Source organism: Protopterus annectens, chromosome 12.part0 (assembly GCF_019279795.1).
Source record: "Protopterus annectens isolate FY-2018-M chromosome 12.part0, PAN1.0, whole genome shotgun sequence".
NCBI classification, from domain to species: Eukaryota; Metazoa; Chordata; order Ceratodontiformes; family Protopteridae; genus Protopterus; species Protopterus annectens.
This window is the reverse complement of record NC_056746.1, coordinates 189573872-189599020: the sequence shown is the minus strand read 5'-3', so window position 1 is coordinate 189599020 and position 25149 is coordinate 189573872. Positions and strand designations below refer to the sequence as shown.

General features: G+C 40.5%; 1 protein-coding gene across 2 annotated transcripts in view; it reads left to right on the top strand.

Moving 5' to 3' along the window:
- The window catches only part of PALB2 (partner and localizer of BRCA2), a 731562-nt gene that overhangs the window by 152539 nt on the left and 553874 nt on the right, over positions 1-25149 (top strand). For both annotated transcript variants that reach the window (XM_044089227.1, XM_044089226.1), the window contains exon 5: positions 5378-6231. In XM_044089227.1, coding sequence (XP_043945162.1) covers positions 5378-6231 — 854 coding nt within the window. The remainder of the gene's footprint in view (positions 1-5377; positions 6232-25149) is intronic.

Below are 25149 nucleotides of genomic sequence, written 5' to 3'. Positions count from 1 at the left end.
GTCTTAAGGCTGCATCTTACCACAGATGGATTGATCTGTAATTGATCTAGTATATACTACTTCAGTCAAACAGATATAAACCATCATGCATCTTTTCTGTTACATGCAACAAAAAACTGCCTTTGTTTCTGTTTGACTCCTTTTGCTGCCCCATTCATCATCTTCCATAAAGCCTGCTGAATATTTTGATTTTTAGTCTTCATTGTTTACGAAATGGATATTCGGGGAAACTCCTTAAATGTAGCCATCATTTCCTTAGCATTAGTTAAGGTCAACCTCCCATCCACAGAAGACACTTTCAAAAGTGCTGAGAAAGTCAACTTATATTTCAGCTTAAAGCTCCTACATTGTTTAATAGCATTCCTATACTATAGTTTCTGTTGAAAAATTGTTGAAAAGCAAATGCAGATAATCATGATTCCATGGCTCTTTATTGAAATATCAGCACTTGTAACGAGTGCGGACATGTCGAAAAAGAAAAAAAAAAAAGACTAAAAATCTACGAGAAGAGGAAATCTAAAACATTTTGCTTCTCTTTTAAACTTCTGTTTTGTAGGGGAGCAATCCCCTCAAAGTTATAGTCTTGTTAATACTAAAAGATGAAAGTGCTAAATTTATACTACTTTTCACTTCCAGATTTTTGGGGGGTTTTTTGTAGTTGATTTGTCACTTCAAAAACTAATGCTGCTAACTTATAATGCTATTGAGCGACCTATCAGAACTTCTTTTATATCTTCTCACCGCCTATGAATTCCACTATCTACCGAACTCTCAGCATCCTACTTCAATTACAACCACTAGCATCTAACCACACACCTCCACGCCAGTACTACCCCACCTCTTCTCCAATTCCACTACAAAACCTCTCCATCCCATACGACCTACACATTTAAACCCTAGGATGATAGAGATCACCAAACTCATAAGGAGTATATTAACCTCATAGCCGACGGCGAAATCCACCCTAACCCCACAAATAGTACTCCCACTAACCTAAGAAGCTCATATGACGCCCCTAGTTCATTTCTAGTCTGTCACCTAAATATCAGAAGTATAAATAAGAAAATCCACTATCTGCATGCCCTCCTGGACATGCACTCCCCTGATCTACTATGCCTTATAAAAACCTGGCTCAAACCCATTATCCCTGATAATGAAATTATATCCCCCCAACTACAATATAAGACTTGACCGGAAAGGTAGAAAAGGAGGCGGAGTAACCATCCTATATAAATCCACTCTTGAGGTATCCACAATTGGTACCCCACAAGACCCAACAACTGACAAGTCCAAAAAATCATCACACAAGTCCAACTTAACAAACACAAATCTATAAACATAGTATGTATTTATATTCCCCCAGGCAACAACATAGACACCTTTGAATGCACCCTCCAATGGCTATCCACTAACCACCCCCAAGAAACAATTATTCTCGGGGACTTCAGTATCGACTGGATAACATGTTCATCAAACTACCCCACCAGCCATATCAACTTACATGGCTTCTCCCAGATTATTACTTCCCCCACCAGAATCAATAAGCCCAACAATAAGGAAAGTGTCCTAGACTGGATCTTAATAAATAACAATCCTCAGTTATACAAATCAGGCACCCTACCTGAGAACATGAGCGACCACCTCCTAACCTATATAATCAGAAAAAGGGATGACATGTCTCACCAAACCACCTTTAAAACCCTTAGGTATACAAAGAACTTTAACCTAACTAGTTTCCAGGCTGAACTTAATTCATGCAAATGGGCCAGTCTTAAATTACTTCCCCTTGAAGAAGCAGTCTCAGACTCCAATGCTAGATTCCTTGCCATCTTAGACAGGCATGCTCCCACACGAACAATCTGAACCAAAAACAAAGTTGCTCCATGGCTAACCAATAGTACTAGACAAAAACTTATTGCTAGAAACACAGCACGGACCTCTCGGAGAGCCACCAAATCCCCACAAGCCCACATTAGATACAAACAAATGAGAAATGAGACAAAAACGTCTATTGTGTTTGACAAACAAAACTACTATTTCAATTTACAGCAAAAGCACCAAAATCAGCCTCAAAAATTTTGGTCAGGTCTGAATAAACTGCTCCACCCAGGTAAGTCCTCAACCCCCCCACCTCCTCAGCTACCCTACAACTACCTACTAAATGTGTTGCAAAGACCTTTAATACTTTCTTCACAGAAACAGTCCAGTCCCTAGCTAATACTCTATCTCCCACCTCTTCTACTACAATCACACCCACTCAGGTAAATATCCCACCCTTCAAATTTGATCCTATCCCCACTGACTATATTAAATCCCTACCTAAGAAACTAAAACCCACCACTCTGGCATCAGACCTACTTCCTGCGGAGTTTCTGCAAAAGGCCACTAATGAAATAGCATACCCTATCTCCATCTTAATCAATCGTACTATCCACGAATCATACATCCCCTCCATCTGGAAAATCTCTCACATTATTCCACTTCATAAAGGGGGAAACTCCACTGAACTCTTTAACTACAGACCTATAGCCATCCTATCTCCCTTAGCCAATTAATGGAGAAATGCATACATAAGCAAATTCTAACTCACCTTACTCGTAGTACTGTCCTAGCCCCATCACAGCACAGATTTAGATCCGCCCATAGTACAACTACTGCCCTTCTCTCCTTTTCTCACACAATAAATCACCGCCATAATCAGAATAAGCTCTCCTCTGCCCACTTTCTTGAACTATCGAAAGCATTCGACATGGTGAATCACCACCTACTCGTAGACTCTCTAAAATCACTTTCCTTAGATAACCCAGTAATCAACTCGTTCCACTCTTATCATGGCAGACAACAAGCTGTTCTATGGAAAGACAATCTATCCCCCCTTCTACCTGTCACCCTTGGAGTACCCCAGGGTTCTATATTGGGTCCCCTCCTTTTCTCTGTATTCATTAATGACCTACCTAAAGTTATCCCAGATGCAACATGTATACAGTATGCAGATGACTCCACACTTATCTGCTCTGCCTCCACTCCCACAGAACTGCAATCCTATCCCAAATCACCTTCAACAAAGTAGAGAACTGGCTCAATAGTAGTCTTCTACTGAACCCAAACAAAACAAAGCTACTACTTTTCTCTCCTACCCATAAGCTAACATCACCAGTAATTACAATCTCATCTAACAATTGCACCATAATCTCTCCTGAACCTTGCACTAAACTTCTTGGAATAATCATTGAGAATAATCTGAAGTACAATGCCCATATAGACAAAATCATAAAACAGTTAACAAAAAAATAGGATCCTTGTATAGGATTAAACAATTCTTAACCCCATCTGTCAGAACTACCATAGCTCAGACACATCTGCTGTCAACCCTTCTCTACGCCTCACCCATCCTCACAAATCTAAGCAAATCAAACTTAACAAAATCACTAGCTGCTATAACAGTATAGCTAAATTTGCCACAGGCTCAGCCTACAGAACTCACCACTATCAAAATCTTCACAAATTAGGCTGGCTAGAACTACCCAATCAGCTCCAGTATAACCAACTCATAGTTATTCATAAAATCCTCTACCAACCTACCAGTACACCCATTCTGACTAATATTACCCCCTACAGCAACCTAGCATCCCTCCTCTCATCCAACAGAATGCTAGTACAATCTACCAAAGCCAACAACTCAGCTGGAGAATCATTATTCTCCAACTTTGCTGGAAAAAATGGAACTCACTTCCTGCTGAACTAACTACTACATCCCCCTTGCCCCTATTCAAAATATCCCTAAAGATGTATATAAACAGGGATTGGCTATGTCCATGTCTAAACCCAGACTAACCCAAAAAAATAACAAGACAAATGTAAGAAAAACATAGCTCACAGAGGTGAAATACCCATTAATAACCATTCCCCACCCAGACAACATACACTTCTCTACAACCATTAGAATTCTATTATCAGGAGGATAGCTTGTTATACTACCCATTCTGAAGCTATGCTCTTTTACCCCTCTACATACTATTTACATTAACTTCCCTTCATAGCTAACCATCTTTTCTCTTAACTATCATCCTTACATTCAACCTGGAAATACTTTTCTTTCTTTTTTACACACTTCAAAGATGTAAAATGTTATCTCTGTATATTTATACCATAAACCTACAATGCTTGCTTGATTTAAATGTAACCTTGACTATAAATTATCAGTGATTTGTTTAATGTTTAGATTTCTATGTAACCACAACTTTAAAGTGTCACTTATTTGCAATGTGGAGCTTTTCTCCCTGGGCCTCCGCTGAAAATGGACATGTATCCAGTCGGACTTTCCCGGTTAACAAACGTAAAATAATAAATAAATAAATGGCAGCTTCAACTGCATTCTGTCTCTGGGGCTTTAAGGAATGACTTTATTTTATGTTAGAGTTCAACTGTCAGAAGTATTTGAGAGGAGGATGCTGTTTCAGGGACCTGAGCAAGAGGTCTGCTATGCACATTCTCTCCTATTCCTCCCAGTGTAATTTGTGAGGCAGTGCTATGGTCTTCATTTCATACTCTTTAAACATTCCTAGTTGCACCTTTAGCCAAAGACTTAGAAAGTTGCTACAGTACTCTTTCAGGGAAGTTTATTTAGGGCCTCCTTCTGTATCATGGATATATAGGTGTTCAGTCAGTAAGCTAGGAGTGCAGAGACAGAAGTGCTGAAAGAAATATAGTACATTTTACATGCGTACTCATCGAAACAGTATATATTTGCCATCACTTCAGTCTGTGCAGTAACAATTCCTCCCACCCTTCCTGCCCTGCTGTTAACCACTGGAGGTTAGATGTTTAAGTTTGTTTTCTTTTCTTTTTTTGGTTCAGTGTTGTATTTTGAGTGAAAGTGTGAATGGTGTGCGTTTGCGTGCATGTCTGTGTGTTGTTAAATATTGCGGCATATGATGACATGTGATTCACAGTGCCTTTTCTCAAAAGAATCTAATGAACTGTCCCTCTCCTCCTACACTTGGATGATAGGCTTACAATTCTGCTTTTATATCTGGTACCCCAGCAGCTAGTGAGTGACTAACAGAAGGAGTTATTTCCACTGCAAGAAAAAAATCCTAATGCTAGATGACTAGCCCACTGCAGGGCTTCTACTCCACAGGTGGGAACTGAAGACGTACAAGTGATGTGGAGTAGGATTTGTACAATTATACTTAATATGTTTTACATTCTTGTATGCAGTTTATTACCTGTACTACAAACCACTTTACTTCAAGTTTGACTATTTCCACTTTATGCTTTGTGCGTTTCCTAAGTTATAAACTAATGAAATAGTACACATCTGATTCTGTTTCTTTTACATTTTTAAATCATTCTTGTTTTTTTTTTTTTCTCATAGGACTGAAGAACAGTGCTCTAAAGAAGGCATGTTTTCAGACTACAAAAAACGTCCATTCAGAATCAGATACAGAGAACTTCTGTTCTGAACCCATCTTTGATGAGCATAAGTTCAGATTTGGCATTGAAAACGCTTCTTATTTGAACACTATTGACTTTGACTTACCTGATGATGTATTTGGGCAACTTAAACTTGAAAAAATAAAATCTCATTCACTGAGACATTTCAAGTCTGTTAGCTCCAGTTCTCAGTGTAAACAAACAGTTAATGAAACCAACAGTAGGCCACACACTAGAACAGAATTGTTTACACAAAACAGTCCCAGTAAGCAAGTGAATAAATGTAGCCAGAAATCAGAATCTGACTCTGTAAATACAAATCTTTCGAATACTGTCGAGAAGCATTTGAGTGAAACAGATTTATCTCACTGCAAAGAAGTTTCTTCAGGTGTACTTTCCACACCAACATCTACATTTCCAGTGGGGAGGAATAGCCTGCACGATTCACTTAATACCAGCCCTGTGTTTCCGTCACTTGGTTTTACTCCAAACCATGGAATTTCCATCTCTCAGCAGAGCTTTGTAGTTTTATCTGATAGTATCCATGAATGTCCATCTCAGTCCAAATCTTCTAGTCCGCAAATACAGAAAGGAAGCAGTACCACAAAGATCAACACTTGCAGCACTCATGGCATAAACTGTTCTGATCACAAGCCTACTTGGGTTGAAGGAGAGGAAGAAAAATGTCTGAGTGTCATAAAAGACGAATGGTTAGTTCGAGAATCCTTTACTGGTTGCAGAGTTTCTGGTGGCAAGAATCTTTCTGTTAGTGGTTATGAAAAAGAACCAAGCCAGGTAATTTTTCTTTGTGTTAAGAATAAATTATGCAGCAGGTTAAAGAACAAAAGCATATTCCAAACTGAATAAATAAAGTATTCAATGTAAAACATGTTTTGCAAAGACAACTGGTGTTAAAACATGCAAAATAGTCTAAAATGTTACACCCACTCCTTCCATAGTTCTGGTATGGTATGGCATGCATGATAAATTCTAGGTGCCCGTCCTTGTCACTGTTGAAGCATTCTTTACTCTTGAGATATCCTGCAAAGGACAGCGTAATGTCTGGCCAATATACCCTTCTACACTCCCCAGGCATTATATATCAGAAGTGTGTCCTTGCATGCGTGTAAGGTACACGTGACATACGGGCTCCTAATCCTCCAAACATTTTTGCTGCCAGTCCAAATACCACCTGTGTATTCGATCTGAATGCCATTCACCAAGCTGATTCATCCACCAAGCTTTTTAAAGATAGGTGTTCCATTGGGGTTCCTTCCTTCCTTTGTTTGTTTCTCCTTTTATTTTGTTTTCATGTCATCCAGGAAGGAGAATTGTGTGTGTGGGAGTCAGATTCCCATAGAGACAGACAAGAAGAAGTGCCTTTTTTGTTTGGGTGCTACAAAAACAACCATACATAAGTGTGAGATTTATCAAACATTTATTCCTAAGACACTCTGCAGTTGTCTGTTGTCCCAATCTCTTTATTTGGAAAACTAACTTCTGAAGCTTTTGGCTCAGGGTACCATGGTCAAGTCCATGCACTCCAAATTACAGCTACCTCTTAAGAAAAATGTAAAAAAGGAATGTACTGATGCTGCCTCTGTTCATCCTCCACCGAACATTTCCCTTGGGTTGGATGAAGAACCGGAGGACCATCTGATGCAAATGCTAGTTCCCTATGCCGCAAAACACTTTGAGACCTACACGGAGCTGTATACCCGCACATCTGTCAAGGCTGTGCATATGTCTGGTACAGATGTAGGAGAATTATAGCTAATTATATATGAGGGACCTAGAGGGATTCCCCAAATATTAGGGGAAGAGGTGCCTAGTACCCTTATCAAATTTAGCGGGGTGGGGTCTGAACCTCCTAGATTTGTTAAAGCAAATGTTCCATTAAAAAAAGAAACAGAAAACCAGACATGTGGCTGTTGTAGCTAAGAATCGTCACAAAGAGTGGCAGAACATTACTCAGGGGCTGTTTGATACCCTTATGGCCCTGACACCCTCACAAGGGTCATCTGTCCTTGCATATGTTCCTTGGTCTTCTACACTTTCTGAGAAGCCTGGGGATTCTGATTCTTCTGATGAAGAGTTGGATTCTGGTGAAAAATCTTTGGCGTATTCCTCCCAAATCCACACTGATCTTGCCCTGAGGCCTGATGAAGAAGGTTTACTGTCCCCTGAGTCTCCTTTTGAAGCATCATCTTTTGGGGATACATTGGTCTGTATAATGGAACTCTTTGTTCCCATGTCTCTAAGGTTCAAAAGAGATTAAATGAACTTGCCCAGGCCTTCTGTAGTCCCTCCTGTTTTAGCTGCCCTTTTAGATACATTTGCAACAGCTTGTCAGTCTCGTAATTCTCAACCTCCGGCCCCTAGGAAGCTAAACAGATTTTATAAAGTCCCTGAGAATCATAGGTATTTGTATAAAATACTTCATCTCATCTTGCTGTTGATTCTTTGTCCACTGATAAGCCATCCAAACTGCTATCCTCTTCCAAGCTTTTACCTTCTGACAAGGACAGTTGCACTATGAAAAGATATGGAGTAAAAAAGTGTAGCCTTCTGTTACTTTGGCCATTAGGGCCATTAATTATCAAATACGGCTTGGCTGTTCTATGCCAGATAGAAGTTTTGAATTACATGCCTGATTCGGACAGCAATATTTTTTTCTGAGTTCTGCTTGTCAGGTAGCTTGCTGTTCCATTAAATGTAGTTATGATGCAGCTGATGCTGGTTCTGTCATGAGGAGATACTTTTGGGTGTGCCTTCAAGCCGTACTTGAGGACATTAAGGCTCAATTTGTAGACTACCTCTTAGACAGCCAGAATTGCTTTGGTACTTCTACTACAGAATTGTTTAAAACTGTTCAGGGTAAAGGTGAGGTTATACAAGACCAGAAGCAAATCCTTGTATCATCTGTATCAAAGTTCCAGAGGAACTATCCATCTAAATCTTCTTTTGTCCATAGATAGCCTAGACAACCTGCTTAGGAGCAAGAGGGCTTCTAAGCAGATTTTTTTTCCAGATGAACCCAGAGTTCTGTAGGTGAAAAACCTTTTCCTCTCAAATCTGCCTCTGTCTGACATCCAGCCTCCCCTTCCCCATGGCCAGATTCCTCTTGCCGTTCAAGTTAACCCTTTCCTTTTCCGTTTGCCATAAAAATAACAGTTTTAGATGATGAAGGGAAAACAGATTTCTGTGGTTATTTGTTGCCAAACAGGAAAGGAAAAGGTTAGCGTGAGGGCCATATTCCTCTGATGTACGAGTCCTGGAAGGTGTAGAGCGTTTGGTATGCTGGCCAGACATTAGGCTGTTGTTGGCAGGGTATCCCAATATTAAAGAATACTGCAACAGTGAGAAGGATGTAAACTGCTATGGTAAGATCTTGCACAACTGTTCTTTGTCCTGTCCGCTTCTTGCATATTTGAAAAAAAACATTCATGCTCTATTTCTAGAACTCTGTTTTTTGGAAGGGTAGTTGAAATAAGTGTTGGATTATAACTGATTGAGAACACAACAGAACTGCCCATCCTGACAAATCAGAATCAGCTAAATTTTATATAGAAAGACCCATCTATACTTACATGTGGGTTTTTACCCCCCACATTGAATGCAAACTTTTACTCCCTCTGCATTCCTTTTTCAGAATGCGGAAGAGTATCAGCTGTGGTTCAGCCATGGCTCACAGCAGGGGAATAGGCTGTCCCCACTGTGCAGAACTCAGCAAGCTCATAGCTGAGGTTCCCAGTGGCTCCTGTGAAAGCTGTGTCCAGCCTCAAGAGTGAATCATAGCGTTCTTCAGAAGGGATAGCTAGTGAGTTTAATAAAATGAAAATGGAGTTTAAAATGGGGCAGAAATAAAAGCAAAAGAGATATGGCTAAGAAGTTAAAGGAATTATTTAGAGGGGCAGACAAAGGTTAAACATATTGCAGGATGAGCGGGATCTCGGTAAAATTACAGGGCCAACTGCAGATGGCTAAAAAGAAAATAAGGGGATATGTGGATAATATGCATGAGTTTGGAAAGATTGATTAAAAACAGAGAAACTAGTGGTCTTAAATCTTCATTGATGAGCTCAGTCACAGTAATTTCCAAAAATCATGAAATCCATGTAGTGTTCCAAAGCAACAAGCCTTTAGTCATCACAGACAAATGATCCTCTAACAAATAAAATCTGAATTCTGAAATCTTAAAAAAAAAAAAAAAAAAGTTTAGAAAGATTGCTGTTGAGACACTTTTTTGATGAGAACAAAATCTGTTAGCACAATGACTTAGTCAACAGAAAGTTGAGAGTGTTGTCCCCAAACTTGGGGAGCCTGTGACAAGAAAAATAACCAGGCATCTTATACAGGTATTCCAGATATTTTGGAAATTTTGTGTAAAATTATAGAGAGATGTGTGCAAATCAGAAAACAACACAAATGGAAATATTTAAGAAAGAATTATGCCAAGGTTAGAGGAATGTGAGACTTAACTAATATTTAAGATAGGATATGAGATAAAAACCGTGATGTGTAATCAATCTACAGGGAAGTCTTGAGGAACAGATGGTATTTCTCTGGAAGTTTGGAGAGGAAAAAGTGATGATTTGGAAGATTTTGCTTAATAGTATTTTAAAAGGAGGGAAGCACCAGCATCTTGGTGGCAGTATTAACCAGAGGATGAAGACCGATCAGACCCAGCTTCATATAGATGCATTTAGGTTTTTAACCATGATTATAAAGCATTTGTGTCTATACTTGCTAAAAGAATGGCAAGGGCATTGCCAAAATTGATAGATATGGATCAGTGTGATCTTGTGGAAGGAAGGCAAGCATTTAACAACATTAATAGAACAATGATGAATCCAGCAGGAAGTAAAATGTAAGAAAACACCACTGTTGGTGGGGCTTGATGCAGAGAAAGCAATCAACAGAGTAAGCTGGGAGTTTATAAGTAGGGCAAGGGAAGTATTTGTATTCCTTGATACAATAATAAGGTTAATTAGGAGGATATATGAATGATGGGAGGCAAGAATTAAAGTGGAGGGAGGTTTTCCCTCCAATAGGGTGAGTTTGGACAGAGAAACTAGGCAGAGATGTCTTTCTCCTTTGTTGTTTGCTTTATGGTCAGAGTCATTGGCAAAGAAAATAAGGGATTCAGAAATTCAAGGATATAATTAGTATGCTAATCAAGAAAAGTTGGCCTTATTTTCAGGTGATAGTTTGTATTTGATAAATCCAGAAAAATTTTTGAGACCGTTTCAGGTCTTTTGGGAATATAAATTTAATGAAGATAAAAACAAAAGCTAGAAAAGTGTGCGGGCGGCACAGTGGTGCAGCAGTTAACGTTGTTGCCTCACAGCAAGAGGTTCTCCGGTTCGAATCTCTGCTGGGGTGCCTTTGTGGAGTCTGCATGTCCTCCCTGCGTTTACATGACTTTCTTCTGGGTACTCCGATTTCTTGCCACATTCCAAAGACATACATCTGGAGCATTTCTCTCTGGGCCTCTGCTGAAAATAGGCTCTGTCCTAGTTTGACTTTCCTGGTCACCAAATGTTAAATAAATAAGTAAATTTCTAGCAGTTTCTAGAAAATGAAAGTAAAAATCTAAATCAAGTGCATTTGAAGTATTGAATATTGTAAAAGAGATAAAAGAACTAGAACAGAGGTTTTTAGAAAGAGGAAGGAGCAAATTACATCGAAATAAAAGGAATTTGTGGGAAGAATACATGAAGAATAATCAGGAATAGAAGTGTGGTTTAGGGGAAGGCTGAAATTCAGCAGTTTATGTAATGTTTGACTGAAGGGCTGTTATAAAGAATGGAAACATGTAATGTTTAATGTATGTAAACAAAAAAAGTTAGTTTCTTTTTCTATTAACATATGTATTGTCTATGCCTTAACTGATATTTTAAGAAAGGTGTTTTAAAAATTAATCACAGCAGTCCTGAATCATTTCAAAATTCTGCACCCATATTCCAGCATGGAGCAAAATCTTCAGGGGCACAATTTAGGGAGGTTATATATGCACAGTGTATTAGATTACATTTCTCAACTCTTCCCCGAATTCTGTCATTACTGTTGCTTGGTATCTGTCTGTCCAAATGTAATGGTAAGGATGGAGGATTGCAAGAATTCCTTGATAAAAGAGCAAGCCATGAAGTTCCACCTAGCCAGAAAGGCTTAAGATATAATTCCACTATCTTACTTTATCCAATCTATTCACTTCAACAGCAAGACTTGTGGCTTCAGGCAGTAGTCATTCAGCAACTTTGACTCTCTAGTCTCAAAAACTCCTTCTGTAGCTCCCATAATACACCAATCCTCCCTAACTTTTAAATCTCATTTCCTACATTCCTGCTAACACTGGTTGACTTTGGCTAGTGTCACTGGTAGATTTTAGCTAATTTTCTTGTTTGTCCTATCTCATTTCTTTCGAGTTGCTTTCTGGGTATAAGTAGTCATGATTTTTTAATTTGTTGTTGATAAACATTTTTTCAAAGAGTTTATTAATACTGGATAAGGATCTGGTTTCAAGAAATATTTAAAATATGGATATACAGTTCCCCTTCAGGGCACTCATTTCTTAGGCATATGTCTGGGAGTAGAAACATCTCCATTTCCAGTTGTGTTATTGTGCTATCTGTTAAAAGTTTGGTGCCAGAGCACTTCTTGAAAGAAGAAACAAACCAACAAGAAAGGGGGTTGTTTCCTTCTGGTTCCTACGCTAATATTAAGGGTAAAAAAAAAAAAAAAGTTAGTATAGCAGAAACTTCTCTCCTGCTTCTGAAGCCCCCATGATGGATATTTCTCCTTTAATTGCTATAGACAAACCATCTTCAGCTGGCAAGTCTTGTGGTGCTACAGCTACACAATTGCAAGAAATAAAATGCATGTCATTTCCTTGGTTACTATGTTTCTTGGCTGTCCAGTTTCTGCCTTGTATTTATCTTGTCTAGCTGTGGAATAGCTCCTTCATACTGTCAGCTGTAGCTTAGCAGATTTCTCTGTATTACTGAGGTAGTCTTTTGCTGGTCTTACTCCTTACTCTACGTTAAACAGTCCATTAGTCTACGTTAAATAGTCTTAAGTTAATGAGTCCATTTCTATAGTGCCTTTTTTAAAGTTAAAATCTGGATGCATTTAGTTAGGTAAATGTTGTTACTTATTATAAATGTATACATCAAATTATTATTTATCTATTGTAGTATATACACTGAATGCATCTTCATTTGTACATTATTTTATTTATTTTATAAGAAAGCATGGATTATTTAAATAATGTTTTGTTTACATATTTATGTTGTAATTGATTGATGGTTTTATCTAATTAATTGATTAATTGTGTGGGTTGATACTATTTAAAGGAGGGGTTTGATTAATGGATTTTATCTGAAGAAGTCAGTTCCTTTGACGAAAACGTGTGTGTTTGTTTGTGATATCTAATTTAGCACGTTAATAAACCTTGTGGTTATCTTGCCTGTGGTCAGTACCTTATTGCGAGTAAACGTGTCCTGGTGATTCCGGTCTGGTGTAGCTGCTTTGTGGATATTGGTATTAGTTTTTTGCAGCGTTGTTCTTTTGGAAGGTTTGTCATGGCAGCCAGCCCGGTTTCTCCTTTTGGGCAGGAGGGACAGAGAGGTTTTTCTTTCGATGGATCCAGGTCCGAAGGGGACGGATTTGTGCAACTCACGGGTCAACTGACCACCTTGATTAACTTGCTTACTCCTATCGGTGTAGGCATCAGTAACATTATTAGTGAACAACGTAATATTATGCAATTGGTTTCTTCTTGTAACCGCATTTCACCTTCCAACAGTGGTTCACTTGGTATGGTCCGTACCAAAGTGAGGGCAAAGCAAGGGAACAGTGATACTAATGAGTATGACCGCACACCGGCGGTTTTGCGTGAAGCTGCTGTTTCCCCGAGTCAGGAAACAAACAGGAGTGCTGACCAACAGGGGAACGGTTTCCCGACCTCTACTTTTATGGACTGGATGTTTACCAAGCCCGAATTTTTGTTTGACCAGAACAACAGCGACCGTACGGGACCGGGTAGGACTTACCTGGAGACTCGACGTCTATTTGAAAATGCCTTGTATCATTACAAAACTTTGGAGCTGGACAATCTATATTTGACTGAGAATTTAAATAAAGGTATTGTACCTAAGGGTCTCAGGGTTTCTAAATACCCTAACCAGGTTACACCTGGTAGTGATTTTCATAAAGAACTTATTGCTGCCTTTGACCAATGTGGTTTAAATATAGTTAAAGCAATTATAAAGAAAAACTGTCATGAACTTTCTATATTGCAACAAGATATTTCTCATTATTATAAACGTATGACAGAAGATTTACTTTTTGATTCAGCCAAGTATCATGACATCCGGAGGGATGTAGATATGCATTGTGACATGGTACTTAGTCGTAAATATAAAAAGTTAAGGAGGGATATTTTAGAATATAAGGAGGGGCGGCAGTATCCTAACCCTCCGTCTAATAGATGGCGTACCTACCATCAGGCCAGTGAAGCTACATATAGATCTAATGACCCCAATCCCATTATGTTGGAAAACTCTAGGGGTGAAGTATTTTCCACGGATGAAACATCAGGGGAAGGTTTTGAGGGTGAACAGGTGTTACGAAGATCTGAACGCATACGACAGCAGGGGCAACATTCCAACGAAGATCACCCCCCTTTAGTCCAGGCTCCGCAGGAACAGAGAGGGGGTGGGGGGCCCCCTCGGGTATGGAAGAAGAACAGGGGACACAACTGGTAGTATGTGACCAGTTGTCCATTGCACCGTCAGGGCAGTTTTCCCTACACACCAAAGACAAATATTGTATTTACAACTACAGTGATTTTGTGATCACTGATACATGTTTCCAATTGTTTACAAAGGGTTTCAAATTTGTACCAAACAAGCGTAGCAATTTGGTACATGCAATTTTAGATTTGAAACTCTTTGTACGCAAATTGAACCTAGAAAACCTTTTAGGTGGCATATCTGGTACTTCTAGTTTACATCTGAGAAAATCCAGTACTTTTAACCCCCCACTACACCCTCAGCTCAAAAATCTTGAGCAAAGGATTGAGAGGAGGTTCCGTAAGGAATTAGGTTCGGATAGACTCAGGGACAACTTAACTATTGATGAAAAGAATTTATTGGAAAAACTAAGTAGGGAACCTGGGTTGAGAATCATGGAACCTGATAAGGGTGGGGGGACTGTCATCATGGATGCCCATTTGTATCAGGCTAAAATGTACGATATTTTGCATGACTATGATAAGTATACTTCTGCTTCTATAAATGAGATTCATTTGTCTTACCACAAAATTGACTTGGCTATACAAGATTTATTAGATCAGGAGGTAATTGAAATGGACACCTACACCTTCCTTTCTAATTCCAATCCACGGGTACCCTCTATTTTTGGGATACCCAAGGTACATAAAAATTTGGAGGACCCTCCTTTGAGGCCCATAGTGGCTGCGCAGGGCTCCAAAACACATAGTATTTCTAAGTACCTGGATTGGAAATTAAAAGAACTGTGGGGAAGGCAAGGTTATATATTAAAGGATTCTTGGGCCTTTCTACGTAGCATACAACCTCATCTATTTGAAAAAGATGTTGTGTTTTTGACAATCGATGTGGTTGATCTCTTCTCCGTTATCCCTAATGAGGTAGGGTTGGAATGGTTGGAGGAAGCCTTGTGGGAATGCCCAAATATCACCAACAATGATGTCCATTCCATTACTCACTTAATGGAGTTGGTTTTGAAAAATAATTATATCTTTTTTGCTGGTGAGTATTTTCATCAGATTTTGGGAGTTTCCATGGGAGCTAATTGTGCCCCAACCTACGCGGATATTATCCTGTATATGTGGGAGCAAAAGTATGTCACTAATAGTTCCTTTTCAAACTATTGGAACTTTTATGTTCGATTTCTTGATGACATATGTATTTTTTGGAATGGCCCTGTGGGTGACATCCAAAAGTTTATTGATTACCTACATACCACTACCTCTTTTTTAAAATTCACCCATCAGATTTCGTTTGAAAGGGTAAACTATTTGGATGTGGCTCTTATAAAGGAGGGGGAAGGGGTAAAATCCTGTATTTACAGAAAACCTACCTTCTCCAATGGTTATTTACATTACACTAGTTCACATCCACGTTATCAAAAAAGAGGTATTCTTAAGGGACAATTTGTTCGAATATCTCGAATGACTTCTGTTGAAGAAGATTTTAGATTGGAATGTGGGGTATTAACAGCTTTGTTCTTCGAGAGGGGTTATCCCATCTAATTGATTACATCAGTACAGGAAGAGGTTAGTGCAGCCCGACATACTAGGTTTAGACCTATTTTGGGGGAGACATGTACAGAATTGGATGGGGGGACCCCAATGGGTACTACGGAAGTAAATTTTGGTAATTTTACCTTTGTTACCAGCTTCAGTGGTAATGCATTCCATGTTAGGAACATTGTTGACCAGGAATGGTCTATGTTCCAAGAATTTACTGATTTGAACGCCTTTAAAGCCAGGTCAGTTAAAACTATATATAAAAGAGGCCAGAATATGAAAAGGGTATTGGAGAATCAGGAACTTTATATACCAACTTCCAAAAACAAAACTGGCACATACAAATGTGGGCGTTGTCCCTATTGTAAGTTTATTATACAAAGCAGTCATTTATATTTAGAAAGTCGGTGAGGGACATCAAAACCAATGGTTATTGTAATTGTGCATCTAGTGGATTGGTTTACTTGGCTATGTGTCAAATGTGCCCAGCGTTCTATGTTGGAAAAACTGAGCGCCAGTTTAAGAAGCGCATATACGAGCACAGGTATGACATAGCCAAGTGTAAAAATACCAACGCATTGTACAAGCATTCCACTGAATGTCAAGGGGCAAGTTTTTTGTTTTTTGCCATAGAAATGGTTCCAAAAGACATAAGAGGTGGGCCCTGGGAGGCTAGTTTGGCACATAGGGAAACTTTTTGGCAAATTTTGTTGGCGGCCACACAGCCCCCAGGACTAAATGAGTCCATTTCTATAGTGCCTTTTTTAAAGTTAAAATCTGGATGCATTTAGTTAGGTAAATGTTGTTACTTATTATAAATGTATACATCAAATTATTATTTATCTATTGTAGTATATACACTGAATGCATCTTCATTTGTACATTATTTTATTTATTTTATAAGAAAGCATGGATTATTTAAATAATGTTTTGTTTACATATTTATGTTGTAATTGATTGATGGTTTTATCTAATTAATTGATTAATTGTGTGGGTTGATACTATTTAAAGGAGGGGTTTGATTAATGGATTTTATCTGAAGAAGTCAGTTCCTTTGACGAAAACGTGTGTGTTTGTTTGTGATATCTAATTTAGCACGTTAATAAACCTTGTGGTTATCTTGCCTGTGGTCAGTACCTTATTGCGAGTAAACGTGTCCTGGTGATTCCGGTCTGGTGTAGCTGCTTTGTGGATATTGGTATTAGTTTTTTGCAGCGTTGTTCTTTTGGAAGGTACGTTAAACAGTACTTACTTTTTTGTTTCCTGCAGCTGACCATCAGCAGTCTCTGGTGCGTATCGTCAATCGCCAGATCTGCCTACCCTTCTTGGCATGCTCCGGATTTCCTTCAGCATGGATTGGAGCCAGTGAGGAGATCAAGGTGTCCCAAATCTGTGTCATTCTGCTTGCCAGGAGGGTTTTTTCTTTATGCACTAATATTCCTTTCCTCACACATGTGCATTCTGACATCTGACAGGCGAGCTTGAAATGGGGACATGCTAGTGTATCATCCTAGCCCTGTGGTGACTCAACCAATGATCTCCACGCTTCCTTGCTAAGAACAATACCCACCTCCTTGTCACAAGAGTCCACCAGGAATCAAGCTTGGAGTGTTCAGGCCCATGCCCTCCCTTCAGAATGGAAATGCCTATCCTTGCTTGCATGCACTTTATGCGCCTGAAACACTTATCCAACCCACGTCACCAGGGCCATAGTAAGGACATCTCTCTATGCCACGGTACTGTCTAGGCTCCAGACTGTCTCTGTTATGCTGCTAGACCTCTCTTCCTATAAAGGAACTGTATCACTGGAACTGTATTTTACTTCACAGTGAACCACAGGCTGTTGTTTTTGTTAGGTTATTGCACTGTTTTTGGCCCATTTCATCTTAGTTTTTCCTATACTAGCATACTTGGGTCTCCCCTCATTCTTGAGATTTTCTATGACTGACCTTGTAGCTTACCTTACATAAAGCATACTTTTCTTGGGGCTTGACAACGGTTTACAGACCTTAGGCTGTTATGACTCTTGCATTTGTTTTATCAGTTGAGGTTATTTCTTATTAGTTCTCATTCTACATGCACGGACACTAGGTAATCTTTTACTAGTCTAGTTGCATTAATATTTATCTGAATTTTGGTACAATATGAATATGTTATCTGAATACTAGTATAATGCGAATTGGCTCTTGATCTTTGAATACAGTGTTTGCCATTCCTCTCCTGTTGTTTGAGTGATTTTCAGTTTTACTCTCCTTTCTTTGTTGTGCTTCATAGGTCCTATATCTCCAACTGTGGTCCCCCTTGGAAGTAACTGCCTTTGAGGACGGTCTGTTCTAGGATTCACCCAGCAGGATATATTTGGAATGCTTTCCTATATCAGGCCTATTGCATACAGAAATTTTGTACTTGCTGTAATGACTGATATGTAAGACCAGGTCCATCGTTCCAGTATAACCCCCCCCCCCCCTGCTTCCCCTTGTTATTTTTAGTCTGGGATTGGACATTGCTTCTAAGAGCCTTTGCTTCTTTCCTTAGATCCTTCCCTTTTTTAGTTCTGTCTTTCACTGGCTAACAGAGATCTGGAGTGGGATACTTCTGCGCATAGAATTTGGGGTAAATGAGAAGAGACTGATGGCCTAGGAGCATTTTTTAGATGCCGAGCTGCCAAAGTCCTGTAGGCAGAGGAAGATGGATCCTGTCTTAACATAATTTAGTGTTGTTTCTTACATTAGAAAGGATGATTAGCTTTTTGTTTTCTTTGCTATAGGCAAAACAGGTTAGAAAGTGTTGAAGGTTAGCTTGTCCAGACTGTACTGCCTTCTGGTACTCTAAATATAATAAAAATCGTATTAAAAGATAATTCTGCTAGAGCTTATGGCTACATCCTCCTTTTTCTTTCTCAGTCTTTTATTAGTGACATTTGAATGGCTGCAACATGGGCTTCTCTGCATGCCTTCCTAAGACAATATATGCTTGATTTGATGTCAAGGTTCAGGTCAATATTTGGGTCTACCGTTATTCATGATATTCTGGCTTGATGCTACAAAACTGGTAACTCTGTCCTGCTGTTAAGTGAACAGACTCCATCATGTAAGATACAGGTATTAAATACTTAACATAATGTTGCATCTGTTCACTTCAACATATGCCCCCTCCATTCCCACTTGCTAGAGAGAAGTTCCTGCACAGGGGGATGTCGAGCAAAAACCCCTGTATGCCATAGAGTTGTATTAAAATTGTTAGCTGTGCTTCATAAAGGGAGCAAATGCTGTTCAGAGGGAAATGGAGGTGTGTGCCTTATTGGAGTTAGAGCAGTATTTGTGCCTGTGGAGACTTAAAGATACGGAAGCATTGCTGCCTGCAGCTACTAGTCCTTCTGTTGAAGTGACCAGAAGTGAATAATGAAGATCTAACATTATGTTTGTGCCTTGGAAAACCAAGGCCCTTGGTGCATTCTGGAGCTTAGTGGTTTTAGACACATTTATTTCCAATGCAGTCCCTCATTCCTTGGCTAGCAAAAAGAAGACTCCATGTGGTCTTTGGACTTCCATGATGCTTACCCTGCCATTAAACATTGCTAAGGTGTCCTGGAGGTTTTTACACTTTTGGGTTAGGTCCAGTCACTGTTGGTCTTGTATGCCTCTGTTTGGTTTCCCCTTTACCCCCAGGGAGTTTACAAAATGTTTTGTAATACACCAGAGAATACTATTATAATACAAGCATCAGCTTAACTGAAAGTAGGAAACAATGTTTATGAAATATTTGTAATAGCAGCTCATCTCAGACTGTAGGAATTCAAGATTTTTCTGTATTTGGACAACTGCTGTTTTCCACTCTTACACTGTTCTTCATCAGAAGGCGTTTCAGCCCATTCTCATTGAGTAGAGACTTGCTGTGTCTCATGTCATCTCTGTCTAGGCACTGGTCTTCATCAAGTTTTCTGTAGTCACAATTGTTTGTCATGCATGATTGCCTCAGGGTAAGATCCTGTCCATCCAACAAGTGTTTTTTTCCCCATAAAACCCTCCCATATAATTTCTGTAGAATCCTGCCTCAAGGCAGTGGGTTTGCTGGTAGCATCAATGTGCATGGTTCCTCATGCAAGTCCTTCAGTAGATTTTTTGGGTTAAATAATCTAAGTGTCCTGACTCTTCTTCATCCAGTTTAGATCTTCAAGGCATGCTGCTTGCATCTGATCTAGTGGCTGGCATTATAGGTTCATAGGTTCATACTAGGCTATCTGCCCTAGGGCATTTATAAGCCTAGCCAGAATGTGTTTGGCTTTCGCCACCCATTTTAAATTTATTTTGCTATGCCCTTTTTCGAGGTTAGTATACTGTGCCTCTGTCTAACAGTGACACAGAATTGATACCCGGGGTAAACCTACGATCTCCCATCCACTCATCAAGATTCCTCTTGAAGAGAGTCAATGAGGGACCCTGCCTAACCTGGACTGGGATTTTATTCCAGAGTGAAGGGAGCCTCTGGGTTATGAATCTGTCCCTGCAGCACGTCCTATTTATTTCAGTGCTGAGGTTCAAGTCTCTTGAGCGCGTAGCTCAATGGGATTTGGATTTTCTGAGGTGCAGCATGTCCATTAATTCTGGGTTGGACATGGCTTTATACGTCAGGCACAGATCGCCTCTGAACAGGCGGTTTGCCACTGAGTAGAGCTGGAGTTTCTTTAACCGGGCAGCATATGGCATCTGTTTGAGCCCTTTGATCCTCTTGGTGAGGTACTTTTGGGGTCTTTCCAGTTGCTGCAGGTGTCTGGTAAGGTACATCCCAAAAGGGGCATTGTACTCAATTATGGGCCTGATGAGGGATGAGTAAAGAGGCACGATGACCTCCCCTGATCTAGATGTGAATCCCTTCATGATTAGGTGGGCTATATAAAATGTTTTTCTAACCACTTTGGCCACGTGGTTGTCAAATGAGAGATTGCTATCAACTTGGGTCCCCAGGTCCCAATTACTTCTTCTGTACTTAATGGATTCCCACCTATGTGGTAATTTGTGGGCACTTTGTTTTTGCCAAAGGGGATGACTATACACTTTTTGGCATTTAGCTTGAGGCCATGGCTCTGGCACCAGTTGTTTGTTTCTATGAGGCCCTTTTGGAGGATGCTTGTGTCAGCTGGAGAGTCGATTATGGCGCCCAGTTTGCAGTCATCTGCGAACTTGGTCAGCCACAGTCCTTCCGTGTTGGCCTGTACCTCCGAGAAATATATACCGAACAAGAGAGATCCCAGGACTGAGCCCTGTGGGACACCACTTGGAACTGGTTTGGAGTCTGACATGGCTCCAGCAATTCTAACCATGTGGGTTCTGTCCTTGAGCCAGTTTGCAATCCATCTAGTGACATAGGGGTTTATATTTAAGCTGGTGAGCTTATCTTTAATGCCCGAGTGGGGTATTGTATCGAAGGCTTTTGCGAGGTCCAGGTAGGCTGTGTAGACCACCTTCCCCTCGTCAATGGCCTTGGTGACTGTTTCAAAGAAATCAACCAGTTTTAAGAGGCAGGATCTGCCCTTAACAAAGCCGAACTGGGTAGGATCCAGTGTCTGTAGGTCCCCAATATCTTTATTTATGAGGTCCATGATGATCCTTTCCATAGCTTTGCAGACCAAGCTAGTCAGGCTTATGGGGCGATAGTTTCCAGGATCCGTTGAGGCACCACCTTTATGGAGAGGGACCACTGTTGCTGTACGCCACTCTTTGGGCACATATCCTGTAGTAAGGCTGAAATTGAACAGTAGTTTTATGTTTGGGTTTAGCTCTTCTTGGAGTTCATGTAGGACGCAGCCCGGGACACCGTCCGGTCCCATTGATGCTGTGTTTTTGCTTTGAAGAGGGCGGCTCTTACCTGAGCATCTGAGATGTCAGGGGGGCAGCACTCTGCTGGGATAGATATTTGCCCTTTTGGTGGGGGGGGGGGAGAAGTTTGCGCTGAACGTTTCAGCTAGGATGTTGGCAATGTCTGTGGGTTCGGTGTATTTTTTATCATTTTGGACTAATTCAGAGCATATCTGGGAATTACCACCCAGGTTTCTAACATAACTAAAGAAAGCCTTGTGATTATCCTTAGTGTCCTGTGCAATTTTTCTCTCTAAGCTGGCCTTAGACAATTTTATGAGTGCCCGTAGTTTTTTGCTAATACTGATCAGTGATGCCTTCCCTTTTTGGGATTTTGCTCTATCATTTAGTAGCTTCCTCCTTCTGTTGTATAGTTTGTTTATGGCTGGGGTCTACCAGACAGGACGTCTGTCTTTGGAGGATTGGGTCTTGGTTTTATTTGGGATCGCATGATCCATACATTCCTGAAGGTGTTCATAGAATGCGTTTATAAAGGATTCTGCGGTTTGGGCCGTATTTTCCACAGGCCCGGGGGCTTTGAAGGATTCCACCTCAGTTTTGAGGAGTGTGAAATTTGCTTTAGAGACGTTTTTCACTGTGGTCGGGATGTGAATATCCAGTGAGATTAGTTTATGGATTGATCTTACCAGTGAGGGATACACTTCTGGTCTGGAGCATAGAGTCCCCACGTTGGTGATGATCAGGTCCAGTATGTTTTCCCCTCTTGTGGGAGTGGTAACAAGTTGTTCCATAGCATTTGAGTTTATAAATTCTAGGAACCTTTAGGCTAGGGTGTTGGAGCTAGAGTAATGCTCCCAGTCTATGTTTGGGTAGTTGAAGTCGCCCAATATAATGGTGTTTGGAGAGACCTTCATATTTTCCAGTGTTCTCAGGAAGGCCGAGTGGGGTTCCTGGGTTTGGGAGGGTGGTCTGTAGCAGGCTATAAACTGGAAGGCAGTTTTACCCACTGTTAGTTGCACATGGATAGTCTCTGATGCTTCGTGCCTTGCCACCAACCTGGAGGTGTGGGTATCTTTTGATGAATATCGATACTCCCCCTCCTTTTGTGGTTCGGTCCAAGTTTTGGGGCCGAAAAGCATGGTATGAGGTATAACCTGGTAGTGCTGGGGTGCTCTCGGGAGCCCTGAACCAGGTTTCTGTTACTGCACAGATATCGATGTTCTCCATGCTAAGGAGAGTTTTGAGTGCGTGCATCTTGAGGTTTAGTAGCATTACTCTTAGTTTCTTATCCCTTGTGATACCTATGAAGGTGGGTTTGTCTTTTGAGCCTTGCCTAAAAAAGGCACTATGGGGGTAGCAAGAGCCTTTGCCGATATCCGAAAGCCCAGGGGTGACAGGTGCAAGCCGTCCCTAGCGAAGCATCATGGCTTGTCGAGCATATCATCCCAAGCTGACAGGCATTGGATCCCCTTTGAATGACGCCAGTACTTAAGCCAGTTTTTGAAATTGATCATCTTGTCTTCATATTGTGGCATCATTCTTGGTGAGGGTAAGATGTTACTCAAGGTCAGGGTCATACCGGCCTGGGCTACATGCTCAGAGAGCTCCTGTATGTCTCTTTTCATGTAGTCCAGGGAGGTACGTCTCAGGTCATTCACACCAGCATGGACAATGACTGAGTCATATTTGTTCTTGCCTTGGAGTGACCTGAGTGCTTGTGTTATGTGGCGGATCCTAGCGCCCGACAGGCTGCTCACCGTGACCCTCTCCTTGTTCAGCCTGGTGAGTGGGACGTCAGTGTGCCTGACGATAGAGTCACCTATTACAAGTGTATCAGGTGTGTTGTTTAGTCTTAAGGGCTGTGACTGTTCGGCACACTGGCTTTGTGAGATATGTGTTGCACGTGTTTTGTTTTGGGGTAGCGGTTGCTTGGGTGTCTGCTTTGGAGGTCTCTGTTGCTTAGGCAGATATTTATTTAGAGCCTCCGAGTATGTTTTTGTGTGATTATGTGTTTGGTTTGCTGTCGTGGTAGGTCTATGTGAGACTGGAATTGTAGTGAGTGTGGTTTCCTTCTCCTCCTGACTGGTTATGCCAGCACTGAGTTGAGAGAGCTTAGCCTCCAGTTTGGCTATATGGTTGCATCTCTCACATGTGTTGGAATTTGTTGGGAGGAGGAGAGGGTTGTCTGTGTACATGAGGCAGTTGTAACATTGCCTCAAGATTCCCAGATTCACCAGCTGGACCGGAGAGGAGATTGACAACTGACCTTTGGACATGCTAGAATAATATTGGGAATTCCTTTATAATTGAAAACCAGGGCCAGTGGGGAGTGAGGGTGTAGTGCTTTTAATTTTCAGTGCTGACTTATATAATTGCTTTAGTGAGCAAGTGCCAGGTAATTTAAGTGCAATGTGTTACATGTAACTTAAATGCAAAAATGACAAACAGTAACTTTCTTTCAAGTGAAACAAGGAAATAAGTACAGTAAGCAATGCAGATATCACTAGTGATCCACAGAAGCACTGAGAAGCCGCGTATTAGGTGGAATTAGCGTTCCAGGGAAATAACAAGCAAACAAGCAAGCAGCATATAAACAAAGCTAGATTCAGCAGGCCTGGATCTAGTCTATGCTACAGCAAACAAGGTGTATCAATTTCAGTAAGAAGCAGTTCAGATATGCATGCACTATAAGCCTTTAACCAGAAATTCCCAGCTCAGAAGGGCAGAGTCCAGCCTCTCCTCCCACAAGAGTGCAGACCACGAACCCTCTTAATGTAAAATAACTGGCCTGAAAGCCCAAGTGCTTACACCAGAATTAATACACTTTTAGAATAACAGACACTGAGCCCTCAATCAGCAGTTCCCACCCTAGAAGGATGTAAGCTACCTGTTCTGCCACTACAGTGCAGACCACAAACCCTCTCAGTGCAAAACAACTGGTCCGAAGCCCAAGTGTTTAAACCAAAAGGCTTAGAATGAGTTACACCAAGCAGTAATAAATACAATTGAGTACTTTTAAGATGATGCAAAAGTAAAATAAAGTAGGTAGAAACACAAGTACAGTAAAAGCAGATGAAATTTTTTTTTTCTGAACAAGTGCTGAGATCAAAGAAACAGATTTGAGTGCTGAAACTAGAAAAATTGCTAGTTATAAGAAAAAAAACTAAGCTAGAAGGCTTCCCTCCAACACAGAAGGGCTTGGGGGCTCAGAAGCTTACAAATAGTCTATACCACCTAACAGGAAAGGCAGGAAACGAGCTTAAATTTTTTTTTTCTGTTTCCCAGATGCTCTCTTTGTACACAGTAGGAGTGCCTGAAATCAGAATATAATCTCACTGCACTCAGTTGAGTGAGCAAATGAGATGGGCCCAGAAGGAGTATCCAAACACAAATTTACAAGAGGGGCGGGCAGTTTCAAGGCCACTAATATTAACACCAAAACAAAAACAGAGAGGGTGGGTGGGACTAACTGAAGAGCAGAGTCAAAACTTCCAGTTCAGTTAATATTCCTGCAACCAATCGATTTAAATACTGTATTGTTTGAAGAAAAAAAAGTGCAGATTAAGGTATTTAAATTCTCTTATACGTCCAGTTGAATACAGC